This window comes from Delphinapterus leucas, chromosome 17 (assembly GCF_059928025.1).
Source record: "Delphinapterus leucas isolate spDelLeu-1000000601 "Yukka" chromosome 17, BTC_Dleu_Yukka2, whole genome shotgun sequence".
NCBI lineage: Eukaryota > Metazoa > Chordata > Mammalia > Artiodactyla > Monodontidae > Delphinapterus > Delphinapterus leucas.
The window spans coordinates 76,722,209-76,736,320 of record NC_143145.1 but is presented as its reverse complement, the minus strand read 5'-3'; the positions used below and the strand labels follow the sequence as shown (position 1 = coordinate 76,736,320).

The 14,112-nt window shown below is 43.0% G+C and overlaps 1 protein-coding gene across 3 annotated transcripts in view; it reads left to right on the top strand.

The window, feature by feature from the left end:
* YTHDF3 (YTH N6-methyladenosine RNA binding protein F3) overlaps positions 1–13,106 on the top strand; it is a 48,739-nt gene extending 35,633 nt beyond the window's left edge. Inside the window, exons 8-9 of one of the 3 annotated variants that reach the window (XR_016388552.1) lie at positions 7,951–9,702; positions 10,714–13,100. Coding sequence is in view for 1 of the 3 variants with exons in the window: in XM_089899089.1 (XP_089755215.1) it covers positions 7,951–8,073 (123 nt within the window). In the remaining 2 variants the exon portion in view is untranslated. Of the gene's footprint in view, positions 1–7,950 lie in introns of all 3 variants that reach the window. The other 2 variants (XR_016388551.1, XM_089899089.1) reach the window with 2 other exon arrangements.
* The last annotated feature ends 1,006 nt before the right edge of the window (positions 13,107–14,112 follow it).

Here is a 14,112-nt window from a genome sequence, read left to right as displayed (position 1 = left end):
TGGGGTTATGAGTTTTTGGGAGGAAGACCACATAGGTAAAGTTGCCATTTCCATCACATCATGTCAAGGATGCATACCACCAACATATCCCTGTTGATGTTGACTGACCACTTGGCTCTGGTAGTGTCACGTTTCTCCATTATGAAGTTACCCTTTTTCCCTCCTTTCCGCACTGTACTTTGGAAGGAAGTCACAGTATACACTTGAGTAGGCAATTATGCTCTCCCTTATCCTTGTATTTGTAAGGAGGGATACAGGAATGTGTTTTACTAGAACATAGTCTCATCCTGGCAGGCCTGTGTGTCCTTTTTTTTATCTCTTTAGAACTTCCCTCCCCTCCCACTCTCTTTCCTCATTTCTCAATGGAATAGATGGATTTTGGAGGAATTCTAATAGAGACTCATACTCTGTCCCTGAATGGATTCTAATTGTGTGTGGAGATTTTAGTAAAGGGATTGAAGTTTTATCAGTAGAGAAAATTTAGATGATGGCCAAATATCCTGATCTTACGAGTATAGGTAAGAACAGATAGTCTTGGACTGGATTGAAAAACCAAAGGTAGGAGTTAAACAGTATATTATGGTTAGAATGGTGCATCCCTTTAAAAGGTGATGTCAGTAGCTCTGCCTCTGTTTTTTGATGGAATGAATGCTTTTGAAATACTTCTGAGGCTGCTGCATAATATTCTGGCCGGGAGCGTGGACTTTGGAGGCTGATAAACCTGTAACGGAATCTGGGTCCACTAGGCTCCAAGCCTAGATTTCTTCATCAGTTAAAAAAGATGAATGAGAATGGAGCCTGTAAGGATTAAATGAAGTAATAGGAAGTGGTGAGCACAAACCCTGAGCCTGTGGCAAGCCTTCCGATTGTTAACTGTTGCCCTCCTCTTTTGTTTCTTATGGAAAATTTAGAATTTATTGTTTACCATTGAATATTTCTTACGGTAATCTTTACTGCTTAGATGCAGTTTAGAGGTTGTAGAAAGTTGATTACTTTCAGTTCATATTGTTACATGATTGAGATCCTGAGAAAAGGCACTACCTGAATAAAGCTTTGTTAAATTATCATTTATCTTCGTTTTTTGCAACTTTTGATTTCCGGGGTTTTCAGTGACTGTCAGCCATGCTTTTTCAAAGTACGTAAAATCAAATGAGGGGCTTCCCTGGTGGCGCAGTGGTTAAGAATCCGCCTGCCAATGCAGGGGACATGGGTTCGAGCCCTGGTCTGGGAAGGTCCCACATGCCACGGAGCAACTAAGCCCGTGCGCCACAACTACAGAGCCTGCACTCTAGAGCCCGTGAGCCACAACTACTGAAGCCTGGGTGCCTAGAGCCTGTGCTCTGCAACAAGAGAAGCCACCGCAATGAGAAGCCTGGACACCGTGACCAAGAGTAGCCCCAGCTCGCCGCAACTAGAGAAAGCCCGCTCGCAGCAACGAAGACCCAATGCCGCCAAAAATAAAATAAATACACTTATTAAAAAGAAAAACGACATAGTTTATCCTGCTAGAGCTGAGCAGATGGCAAAACCAAAGGCAAATTAGACCAAAAGGGAAGCAACTAGGAAGAATAACAAGAAAATCCATGAAAAATAGAAGAAAATTAAGCCAAAGATGAAAATTAGATCAAGAATTTTTTTGCTTTGCTTGTTACAAATGCCCCTTGATATTAATGTCACTTAAGTGTATTAGTAAATTATAAGAGCACACTGTGAATATTTAGTAACAGTTCAAAATGGAAACACCATATGGATGTGTTACCTCCATATTTCAAGTTTACAAGGAAGAGGTATTTGACAGTAGTTCCAACTATTTGTGATATCGTACAACTTTAGAAGGAAAAGGTATTTGACAGATAGTAGTTCCAACTAGTATATATTCAAGATTATGTTTCGAGGTGAAAAGTTTACAAATAAAGCTTCAACATATGTTTGCGTGCTGATATTAAAGCTCCAGTATATTAAGCTTGTTCTGCTTGGCTTTTGCTGCAGTCACTGACTCTGTTTCCTCTGTAAAGCACCCAGTGCTTACAGCACAGTTAGTACTTGCATCTCAGAGCTGTTTTCTAGTTTGCCCATGTATGTATGCTTACCAGTGTCATCTATGGTTCCTTCTAAGCTTGTTTATCCCAGTTGTACTTATTTCTTTTATTATGAGATTTAAATACGTAAACTGATAAAATGTGATTGATAGTTGTTGCTATGAAAACTAAATTGACTTCTTTGGCAATACCTGACAAAAGTGAGTTGTCTAATTAGGTATAGATCAGGAAACAGTAAAAACTTGGCAGGAAAATCATTAAAATGTAGAAGTTTGCGTGCAGTTTGCAAGTGTATTTTCATTTCTTACTCCAGTGGGAAATGTTAGATGGTGCCTTAGAGGTGAGGTATGGTTCACAGAAGAAAGACATGATTCTTATTCAGAGAAGTCTTGGACCTAAACCAAATCCTTGTGGGATACTAATTCCCCAACCAGGATCGAACCCCGGGCCGTCGGCAGTGAAAGCGCAGAGTCCTGACCACTGGACCTCCAGGGAATTCCTGAAGTATTTGTGTTTTAAATTAAAATGTGCAAAGTTTGTTTGTATCACTTATGAATCTACTCGTTAACTGACATCTTTCATTATTTAACACTTTATTTTAAAGTTTTAACCTAAATTATTCTTTTTAAAGTCCCAAAACTTTTTTCCTTCTGCATTAAACAGCTTAACATGACTGCATGTGTCCACGTGTATAAGCTGCTAGGATATCTTTGCAAATAAATGTAATAAAGAGAAGTATTCATACCACTTGGAAAATACAGTGTGCCAGCACTTACATATTTATGTCCAGTATCTAAACTATGAGCAATGTTTTCTGTATGAAATGTACCCACTAATAATTTCTTGTATCTAAATTTAAAGCCAACTGAAACAATGTCAAGTCTTGAGTGAAACCATTCCTCTTTTGGAAAGGCACAGAGCTTATGTAAATTGATGGTCCTCCCCACGACCCCTGCCATTACTCCTTTAATAAGGGGAAAAAAAAAGGCCTGAGAAAGAGGAACTTAGATATTCAGTACCTGTCTTAGAGTTATGTAGCCCTGGCTTGTTTCTTTGTTTTTGTTCTAACTTTTTTTTTTTTAATTTTTTTTTTCAAATTTCTTCAGCTTTCCAGGCAATAGTTGAAAGGTCATGTGTTAAAACCAAATGAAAAGCCGAAGGAATGAATATCAGTAGCATATGTGTGTATGTGAGTGTGTGTGTGTGTGTGTGTGTAGAAATAAACTACTTATTTGCATCTGTATTTATTTTCAACCAGATTAAAAAGAGATTTCACAGAAGACATTTTAAACAGCTTTCTGACAAAGGTTCAGATATAAAAAAAAAAAGACATTAATGCTGAGTTTCTTTCACATATAGACACAGCCTCTTCTTCCCCTTCAGTTCTTGTGTTTAGTTTGGTGAGGAAACATCCATCCACGATGAAAGTGCAACTTTCACTGTTTTAAAGGAAAGCCTCCAGTGTTTCATCGTTGTAGATCTATTTTTACATCATTCAGGAGTGTTGCACAGGCCCAATGCTAGACAGATTACTGCCTCACAGTGGTTCCTGGATGGTTTTGATGCTTGGATCTATTGTCCTGGTATCTAGTCTTAATGGAACTCCCCTAATTTATTACTAATAAAATTATCACCAATCAATATCATACTTGTAACATTTCATCATGTTTATAATACAATAATATATAATATTAATAATCTCAAATTTATTAACAGCTTGGGCAGCAGTTCCCAAACTTTTTAGTCTCAGGACCCTGTTACCCTGAAATGATTGAGTAACCCAAAGAGCTTTTGTTCATGTGGGTTTTGTCAATATTTACCATACTGGAAACTAAAACTGAAAAAGTCTGAAGCGCTTATTGTTTGATTTAATAGCAGCTGGATTTTCATCTTTCTTGTGTGTGTAATCCTCTGGAGAACTGGACTGTACACTCAGGAGAGAATGAGAGTGAAAAGTCCTGGTATGATTCTGAGTATAAACTTGTCACTGCAGACGCCCTCTGGGAACCACGGCTCTGGGGACGCTGTTGGTGGGCTGCGTGGTGTTCGCGGTCCCCTGTGTGAATGGCTGTCCTAAGATCTTTTGGGTCCCGTTGGGAAACTCTCCACCCTTCACGGGTACACAGCCCCCCACCTTCCTACAGACACACACCAATCTTTTTCCTTCATGATCTACTAACAGAAAGTCCAACACGCATCTCGGTTAACATCTTCATTACAAGGGATCTATTGATTCATAGTTTTTAGTTAACACTGAACTTTTTTCCTGTAACTTCATATCATTTCCTTACCCTATCCGCTGCTTTATTGCCTACAGAAATAAGAACATGAGTGGTTTAACGCTCAAATTAGTTTTGATTTTTATTTGTAAGGGGTTTGTGTGGGGATATCTGCAGGGGAATGTTTGCTTTTATCCTTGGTCCTCCTTGCCTGACCTGACCCGGCTCAGCATCCTCCGGCTTCCTTTTTCCTCTGCTCTTCTTTCCGTACCGCCGCTCTAACTTACCAAGCTGCAAGCAGAGGCGGTGGTAACAAACGCAGGGACAACGGCACGCGAGCAGGGGTTCCCCTGCCCCAGTTTGCTCAGCTGTGTTTCTCTCCCGTCCAGGTCGGCCGTCCTGCTCGTGTCCTTAACCAGCCCGGACTGCCCTCCGGCCTCAGATCCCAGCTCCTTCTTTCTGCCCTGGCCCCGTGCTCCAGCCACTGGCTTGCTTTCTTCCCACAAACTTCAGTTTCATTCCCACTTCCGAGTTCTTCCGTCCTCTGCCCGGATCAGATATTTGCTCTCTTCTATGGGGCTCCGCTAGGTTTACTTCCTCAGAGAGGACGTCCCTGGTCACCACAGCTGAATCAGTTACTCTGCCACTCCATTCTCTTACCCTCTACCTTCTTCCTAGCACTCATCCAGAAGTGTTCGTGTATCGCTTTTTTCTTTTTGAGATTAAAAAAAACTTTTTTTAATTTAAAGGCAATAGTTTATTTATTTTTGGCTGTGTTGGGTCTTTGTTGCTGCGCGTGGGTTTTCTCTAGTTGCGGCGAGCGGGTGCTACTCTTCGTTGCGGTGCGCGGGCTTCTCATTGCGGTGGCTTCTCTTGTTGCTGAGCATGGGCTCTAGGCGCAAGGGCTTCAGTAGTTGTGACACATGGACTCAGTACTTATGGCTTTTGGGCTCAGTAGTTGTGGTGTGTGGGCTTAGTTGCTCCGCGGCATGTGGGATCTTCCCGGACCAGGGCTTGAACCCGTGTCCCCTGCATTGACAGGCGGATTCTTAACCACTGCGCCACCAGGGAAGCCCCTTATGTATGGCTTTGTAAACTGTGAGATTCGGAGGGAAGGGACTTTGTCTTGCACGTAAGCTGCTCCGTAGCTACCGGTTGAATGAGTCATTGACGCCTCCCTTCTGCTCCTGGATTGGGATGGATGGAGCCTTTGCTATCGATCTGCGATGGCGGCCTTCGTTGCTTGAGATCCAGAAGTCAGTCTATGAACTGGTGATGCAAAGAGTAGGAAAAAGTTGCTGCTGCTAATTATTGTTTGAGAGAAAGCCATGTGACTTTCATTTTCTTTACCAAGGGACATGTTGACTGCCTGACCATATCTCCATTCCATCTCAAGTATTCTATTTGGCTGCTCTTTTGAAATCCGCCAGCTTCCCTCCCTCCCTCCCTCCTTTCCTTCTTTTTTTCCAAAATTGCCTTTGATTGTCATTTACACTGGATTTTGTCTGCGTCAGATAAAGTGGGGGAATAGAGTGTGACTGGCCCTGCGATGGTTAAGAGTGCTGGGAAGCACAGGGGAGGCCATTGACTCACATCTTTCAGTTTATAGAGGAAGAAACAGGCTGGGATGCTATGACTTTCCCAGGGTCCCAGTTAATGGCAGGAGGACTTCCAAGCCCAGATTTTCTAGCTCCCACTTCAAAGCCAAATGCTTCTAAGTCTGTGCCCAAACCTTCTTTCTCCATAGCTGTTGACCAACCAAACAATTAAACGCCTCTGTTTTCTTGTTTGTAAAGTGAGAAAAATCCTCGCTCAGACTTGTTTGGAGCCTTCAGTGAGAATGCGCGCTGCGGGGCATGCTGAAGCCTCCGGGGTGTGTCAGCACTGGCTCCCTGCTCTCCGCTCTCCTGCAGTGCTGGCTCCTCAAGTAGAAGAACCTGTTTTTTCCCTAATTGGCCTGGTGTTTGTCTCCTTCTCTGCATTCAAACCGTAGATCTTCCACACCCTTTTCAAAGCCATGGGTGGGCTTTTCAGCTTTCACAGGGCCAACACTGTCTAGACAAGTGAACTGTTAAAAGTTTTGTTTTAAAAAATGAGTCTGATTTTTAGAAATTGATGTTTCCTTGTTATTGAAACATATATATCACTTTTCACTTCAGAAATGTAGCTACATCTTTAAGTTACCCTAATACCTCTACCATATAGAAAAATGTTCCACCATAAGAGAATCCGTATCTGTGATACAGGGGTGACGCTTCCAATTTCAGATAAAGTAGTAAGGATCTTATCAACTGGCTTCTGTACTGCCCAGCTTAATGTGGTTCGTAACTAAGCAATTACAAAATAAAACAAAAAATTTTTTAATTACATAAAACGACAGAAGAGGGAGCTATTGAGGTTTGATTACATTTTCCATTGCCCTGGTTGAGGTTTTTCTTTAAACTATAATATTTTGACTTAGATTTTCTCAATTGTCAACAGACAGGAAAAGTTTGATTATACTGGAGGATGCATATTCACTTTGGAGGACTGCAAAAAATGAGTTTATTTTTTTCTATCATCTGGCCCCCTTCCATTCTTTATCATTCCCCAAACTCCTGTAAAGGTAATTGGTATAAGAAAAGTCACGGTGATCTTACAGTGGTAATTTTAGAAATGAATCTACTCCATTAGTGTAAATCCGGGTCATCGGGATCAGCTGTTCTACGAGCCGCTGTCCTAACTTGTGCTTTTGTCTGGCTTCCCGGAAACTTCTACTGGGCCTCAAAGTCTTACGGGGATTTTTGCTTGTATGATATGAGACCTGAAAGTCTTGAAATTCACAGGCACGGTTGACCTAGACAAGACACGCCGTGTGCATGCGTGGGTGGCATGTGCAGTGTGTGGATGGATGGGTGACAGGGAGGGAGGTGGAAAAAGTTTGTTTCGGGCCTTTCTCCACAATCGTCTTTAGGTCACGCCCATGTGTGTGATTTACTCCTGCTCTCCAGGTCCTGCGACCTGCTGGCCCTGTGCCCCCTAACTGGACCCTCAGCTTCGGAGCTCTCCCCACTCCTAGCCCACCCTCCCCACTTCAGCCATCGTCTTCAGTTTTTTCAACACAAGTTCGAATTCCTCCTCTAGGAATTTCTCCTTTTGTGCATAAGTGCCTAAAAAAGGGTGTGGGGATGTGGGGATACTCCTTGCAGTGCTGTTTGTAATAGCAAATTAAACCATAGAAACAAGTCTGTTGGTCTAAAGAGTAAATGGTGGAATTCCTAACAATGAAACACTGGGTAGCCATTAATGCTGATGTGAGAAGATGGTGATGAATTTTCTTAAATTAAAAAAACTCATGGCACATATGATTTGTACCATGAGTTTTAATTGAAATAAAAGATTCACATATAATTTTAATACATAATTTAAGCAATTTTAAAAGGATTTTATAGCTGAAGTTTTTTGAGATATACATAGGACATTCATAACAATGGCTACTTGTGAAGCATGGTGCTAGCCTTTCTGGGTGTGGAGGAGGAAAGAGGAGAGGCTTTGCTTTTTGTCTTATAACTTTCTTTGGTTTGAACTATCTACCGAGAGCTTATACTTGTAATTAAGAACATAATTTAAATGCAGATGAAAGGGGAAGGGTGGCGTGAGGGATAGATTGGGATTTTGGGATTGACATGTACACACCGCTATATTTAAAACAGGCTTCCCTGGTGGTGCAGTGGTTAAGAATCCGCCTGCCAATGCAGGGGACACGGGTTCCAGCCCTGGTCCGGGAAGATCCCACATGCCGTGGAGCAACTAAGCCTGTGCACCACAACTACTGAGCCTGCGCTCTAGAGCCCGTGAGCCACAACTACTGAGCCCGCATGCTACAACTACTGAAGCCCACGCACCTAGAGCCCGTGCTCCGCAACAAGAGAAGCCACCGCAATGAGAAGCCGGCACACCGCAATGAAGAGTAGCCCCCGCTCGCCGCAGCTAGAGAAAGCCTGCATGCAGCAACGAAGACCCAACGCAGCCAAAATAAATTTAGTAAAGAAAAAAGAGCATTAAAATAGATAACCAACAAGGACCTACTGTATAGCACAGGGCACTATACTCAATATTCTGTAACAACCTAAATGGGAAAAGAATTTGAAAAAGAATAGATACATGTATATGTATAACTGAATCACTTTGATGTACACCTGAAACTAACACAACATTGTTAATCAACTCTACTCCAAGATAAAATAAAAATTAAAAAACAAACAAAGGAATAAATCTACTGACCTTCCCAGATTGAATCACAGCATCAGTGTCTCCCTGAAGCCTTTCATGTACCCCTGGGTCTGCTTTAGATGGTGTTCCTCTGTGGTCACCCAGCTGGAATCCTTCTCTCTGCTTGGGGTAGCTTGTATACTAGAACCAGAAGGGTTCTGATGTCAGGCAGAACTGGGTAAAATCATGACTCAACCTTTACCTGACGTGGACAACATATTTAACCTCCTTTAGCCTGAGTTCCTTCACCATAAACGTGGGAATATTGATGCCATTTTGTAAGATTGTTGTGAGGGGCAGAGTGAATTTATGCGAAAGCTCATCTGATGATGGGCAGATATAGGTGTTCAATAAGAGGTAACGGAATTTTTAGAGAATGGAGATTGCTTTCTCCATTCTCATAGCCTTGCTACTTTGTCAAATAAAAGTAGTAATGCTTTTTACACAGGTTTTTCTTCTGTGGCATGACATCATTCTCTAGACTTCTGTATCGAATTTTACCTGTGCTGTCTCTCAGCTAGCTATTTGGATGGACAATCTTGATTGTGGCTTAACACCAAAGCCTGCTGCCATGTGTCAAGTGGTCCTTTAGTGGCTTACCTCCAAGGTGAATCCAGTGGTGACATCCAGGCACTCTATTAGGAAGAGCACAGTTACAGGAAACTCAGCCTGAAAATTTGGCATTCTCCAATCAACTATAGAGGTAGTTTCTACTACCAATGGTGCGAGTCTTGTGTGGCCGGCATGGAGCAGAGAAGAGCAGGTGAGCTGAGTTGCGGCATCAGAGGTAGTGGGTGGTTTCACAATTTTAACAGTGTCACCCCCTCTTATGAGTGACCTCTCTTTAGAGGCACTTCGCCCATACTGCTTTTTATGATGCCTTCTTTTGAAATTGTAAGTAGCATTTGTCCTGTGGCAGCGTCTCGTCAATGCAAATTTTTGAATGAATGAATGAATCCATGATTTTTGCCCAAGTTTGATAAATCTTCCCAAGCATCTAATTTTATGTCATTTTGTTTAATGAGGTATAATCAAACATTTTCTTTTGCTTCTTGGGAAACATTTAGATGGCAAGAACCACAGATCAACTTGATTGTTCCATAAAGATATAAATGCTACTGGCAGAGTTCACTTATTTAGAAGATGTTTCTGGAACATGGTACTGCATGAATGTGATAAGGTGATGTATCCAGGTGAGTGAAATACATGTCAGAAATATCTCCTATAAAAATTCAGTGCTGCCCGTCTCCTTTAGTTCCTTTCAGCAATAAACTGGAAGTGTGCTTGGTTTCAGCTTTGTTTCTTTTGACACTTTGCTTTTTATCAGCAACAAGAGATGTGTTGTTTTATCTTCTGTTTTGAATCTGTTTTAAACCGACCTCCCCACCCCCGATGCCAAGAACAAATTAAAGGGCTCTTTTTCTTGATAGCTAAGATTGTTATCCCAGGAAATGAGTCAGTGAAAACGTGTCTGCATAAAATAGCAGTAGCAAAATCTGTTCTTAATGAAATGCGTTGCTCTGGCAAGAGCCCGGAGCTCAGCAAAGAGGTCAGATGATTCTCCCAGATCACCACGGCCAAAACTTTTGCCAGTCAAGTCAAGATGCCAAGTTATATACCTGGGAGGAGATACTTCCGAAAGTACCTCTTCAATAAGCCTATTTGGGATGAAAAAAAATGGCCACAGTTCCTTTGTTATGCCCCTGATTGGGAGTTAGAGTTTATCTTCCCCTGGAATCTGTCCTGTCCTGTGACTGCTTCATCAACAGAAGGCAGCTCAAGTGACACTTGCCTATGTGGATCTAAGCATTAAGGTCTGGAAGCTTCATTCTGGGGAGCCCTAAGTTGCCGTATAAAAAATCTGGCCATCCTGGAGAGACCACATGACACTACACGGAGAGAAAGTCCAATCCATCCCAATGTCCAAGGGAAACCTCGAAATAATTTCAGTCTCATTCCCCTCCTGATCACAGTCTATCACAAAAACTTACGACCTATGGATTTGGCTTTGGGACGGGTAGAATCTGGAAGGGACTCAAGGGGATTGTTAGTGAGACCTGGAAGGACAGAGAGAAAATTGTCATTGGAGGTTGGAGAAGGGGTGACCCAAGTTACCTGTGGCTGAAAACTTGGCAGAAAGTTGATAGTGTCGACTGAAAAAAAATGTACGACCTAAAAGTTGAAAATTATGTTTTATTCAGCAGACTTTCTGGAAGACATCCTCTCAGATGGCTCTGAGGAACCCCTCCGAAGAGGTCAGGGAGGAGCCAGGATATGCAGGAGTTTTGGCAGAAAAAAACCAGGCAATCGGAACATCAAAAGATGACTGTTTATTAAAGAAACCCAGGCATCTCAAGTTAATGAGTTAGCGCTTTTCTCTGTATGGGAAGATGCAAGAGTCTGGGCTCACTGAAATCATTCCTTTGATATGCACCTTAACCATCTAGGGCCAATATCCTCTTTCTACCCATCCTGAATCCCTTCAGGGTGCACAGTCAGGGGAGCTACACTGGCTGATGGCTTGATGGCCGCGACATCCCTTGTTTACTGATCTAGCAGGCCGCGTTCTTCATCTGGAAAAGTATGGAAAATAGGGGACTTCCCTGGCGGTCCAGTGGTTAGGACTCTGCCCTTCCACTGCAGCGGGGGCCCAGGTTTGATCCCTGGTTGGGGGACTAAAATCCCGCAAGCCGTGTGACCAAAAAAAAAAAATATGGAAAATAGAAAATACACCTAATGAACTTGTGGTTAGAGCTTAATGCATACATTCACTATACCTCTCTCAACATCTTTGCAAGGATGGCGTCAATATCCTTATTACCGAGGTGAGGAAATTCAAACTACAAGAGATGAAATATCTTTGCCCCATATCCCACAGCTGGTAAGTGGCAGAGTCATGCTTACAACGCATTTTGGGTAAGGGGATTGCCAGGCGGAATAAAAAGTTCCAGTGGGTTTCTTTTAGCTGTAAATGAAAAGGTATCAATGGTGAAAGAGGAACTAAGAAAGAAATTATTGAGTTTTTGAGAGAAGTTAAAGGAGATATTTCTTAGCAGGAAACTCTTAGAAACTCAGCCGGTGTGTCTGACAAGAGAAAAGGAAAGGTTCTATTGTAAGAGGGTGACTGGCAGTAACTAGGCTGTCTCACACGTGGCCAATGCCTTGAGCCATTATGCAAATGATTTAGTTGGAACAGAATCATGCTCCACAGAGAGGCTTTGGATTTCTGTTTCAGTGACTACATCATGGCCAACACAGGGAGACCTCCTCCAGGCTGATAAATCCCTGGAAATGCCATGGAGTAAGCTCTTCAAAGCACGAGACCTACAGGTTTCCCTGACTAGCTGCACAATGGACAAAAAAGGCACCTCGAACAACGAGCCCCGTTCCTACAGAATGGCTAACGAGTTCTCAAACTCGGCCCCTCGGTGTGGAGAACTCCACTGGTTTTGTTGCTGGTATTGGAGTCCCCATGCTGGAGGCTGTGATCTCTGCCCAGGACAACGACTGACCTTCCCACCCTCCAAACGAAGCACTGGCTCTGTAATCTGAATCAAAACCCAAGAATGGGACTAAAACCAACCCCCCTTCAAAGGAACCCAGCAATAAGGCAATATGCTGATGGATTAACAGGAGCTTCCCAAGGAGAGGTGGAGGGGGTGAGCTTTGGAGAAATTTGGCCCGTATAGCAACTGGGGGAAGTGGGTTCCAGGAGGCAGCTGTGCACCTAACTGAAACAGAAAGTGCCTCTTTAGAGCCAGATTCCTCCATGGTACTTGACCTCCAGCTACTGGAGAGAACTGATCAGGGAGCTGCCTGACCTTGCATTCCTGTGTCCTGCTTTAACAGCCTATAAGGAAAAGGTAGGCTAAGGGTGAGACCAAGAAGGAACCGACCGTAGAAGGAACTCTCTGACCCTAGAAGGAACTGAAGACCTTATACTCCATTGAGGGTACAATGGGATAGAATGGAAGGGCTGGGGCTACAAACTTGGATGGCTCTTTTGTCTATCTTCTCAGGTTCTTTTGTGGGGTGAGTGCCCCTCATTCAATTGGCTGGATTTGACAGTAGGAGTGAAATGTGGAAGGGAAGTGACTGTCATTTAATAACACTGTCATTGACTGGATGGGGCTGTCTCGCCCCTGTGAGGCACCAGTGTTGCTCTCATTGCTGATAATGCTTATAAAGCATAAGAGCGTTTTCCCAATGGAGGGGAATTGCTTGTAGAAGGATAAGAGTGGGATGGAGGCACTAACCAGGCTTCCAGTTCCATCCATGTTATGCAACAAAAGCGATATAGAAGTACTATCTAGAAATAAACATCTTCAAAGCCATGATTAAGGACTTTAAGACAACAGAGGTATTGAGAGATGTAATTCTTTGTAACAGTTCAGTGTGGCCATTGAAAAGGCTAATGGAGGCTGGACACTTCAGGTGGATCATTGCCACTGAATTCAGTTGTTATAGCCCTGGCTATCCCAGATGTTGTGTATCAAAACTGGTGGCACCTGAAATGTCATCTAGGATATTGCTGATTCCTTTTTTCTTTTTTTTTTAATAAATTCGTTTTATTTACTTATTTAGCTGCGTTGGGTCTTCGTTTCTGTGCGAGGGCTTTCTCTGGTTGCGGCGAGCAGGGGCCACCCTTCGTCACGGTGCGCGGGCCTCTCCTGCTGTGGAGCACAGGCTCCAGATGCGCAGGCTCGGTAGTTGTGGTTCATGGGCCCAGTTGCTCCGCGGCATGTGGGATCTTCCCAGACCAGGGCTCGAACCCGTGTCCCCTGCACTGGCAGGCAGATTATCAACCACTGCGCCACCAGGGAAGCCCCCTGATTCCTTTTTTGAAATGCCTTTGGCCTAAGGAGATCAAGATCAATGCCTTTACCTGGCTGGGGCTTCAATAGACGTTTATGGTACCACAAGAGGAGTATGTGAGTTCTCAAGTTATTTGCCACCAGTAGGTGACACGAAGGAAATCTCTCTCCCTTCAGGGGACTGAGTGTCACTGCAATGATGGCATTATGCAGACAGGCCCTACATTAGTTATCTATTTCTGGGTAACAAATTACTACAAACTTGGTAGCTTAAAATAATACATATTTATTATTCATAGTTTCTGGCATGGCTTAGCTGGGTCTTCTGCTTCAGGGTCTCTCATGAAACAGCGGTCAAGGTGTGGGTCAGGGCTGGGCTCTCATCTGGAGGGTCAGCTAGGAAAGAATCTGCTTCCAAGCAGATACCCTTTGCCACAGAGGGTCTTTGTACTTACACTTTTTTTCTGCCAGGAACACTTTTCTCCAGCTCTTTGGAAGTCTAATTCATTCTCATTCTTTACATCTTTGGTTAAAGATCACCTTCTCAAAAAGGCCTTTCTTGACCACTCTATATAAGCTAACCTCTGTCAGTTATTACATAACCACGTTGATTTCCTTTTTAGCACTTACTTGTTTATATATTTATCATTTAACTTTCCCATTTCAGAGGAAGTCCTATCAGTGCATTTCAGTGTCTTGGTCCTGCAAGGGTGCTGTGAATATCTAAGAAAGGGCAATATAAGATTCTGTTACCGCTGCCATAGCTATGTTTAGTCACATCAGGGTCAA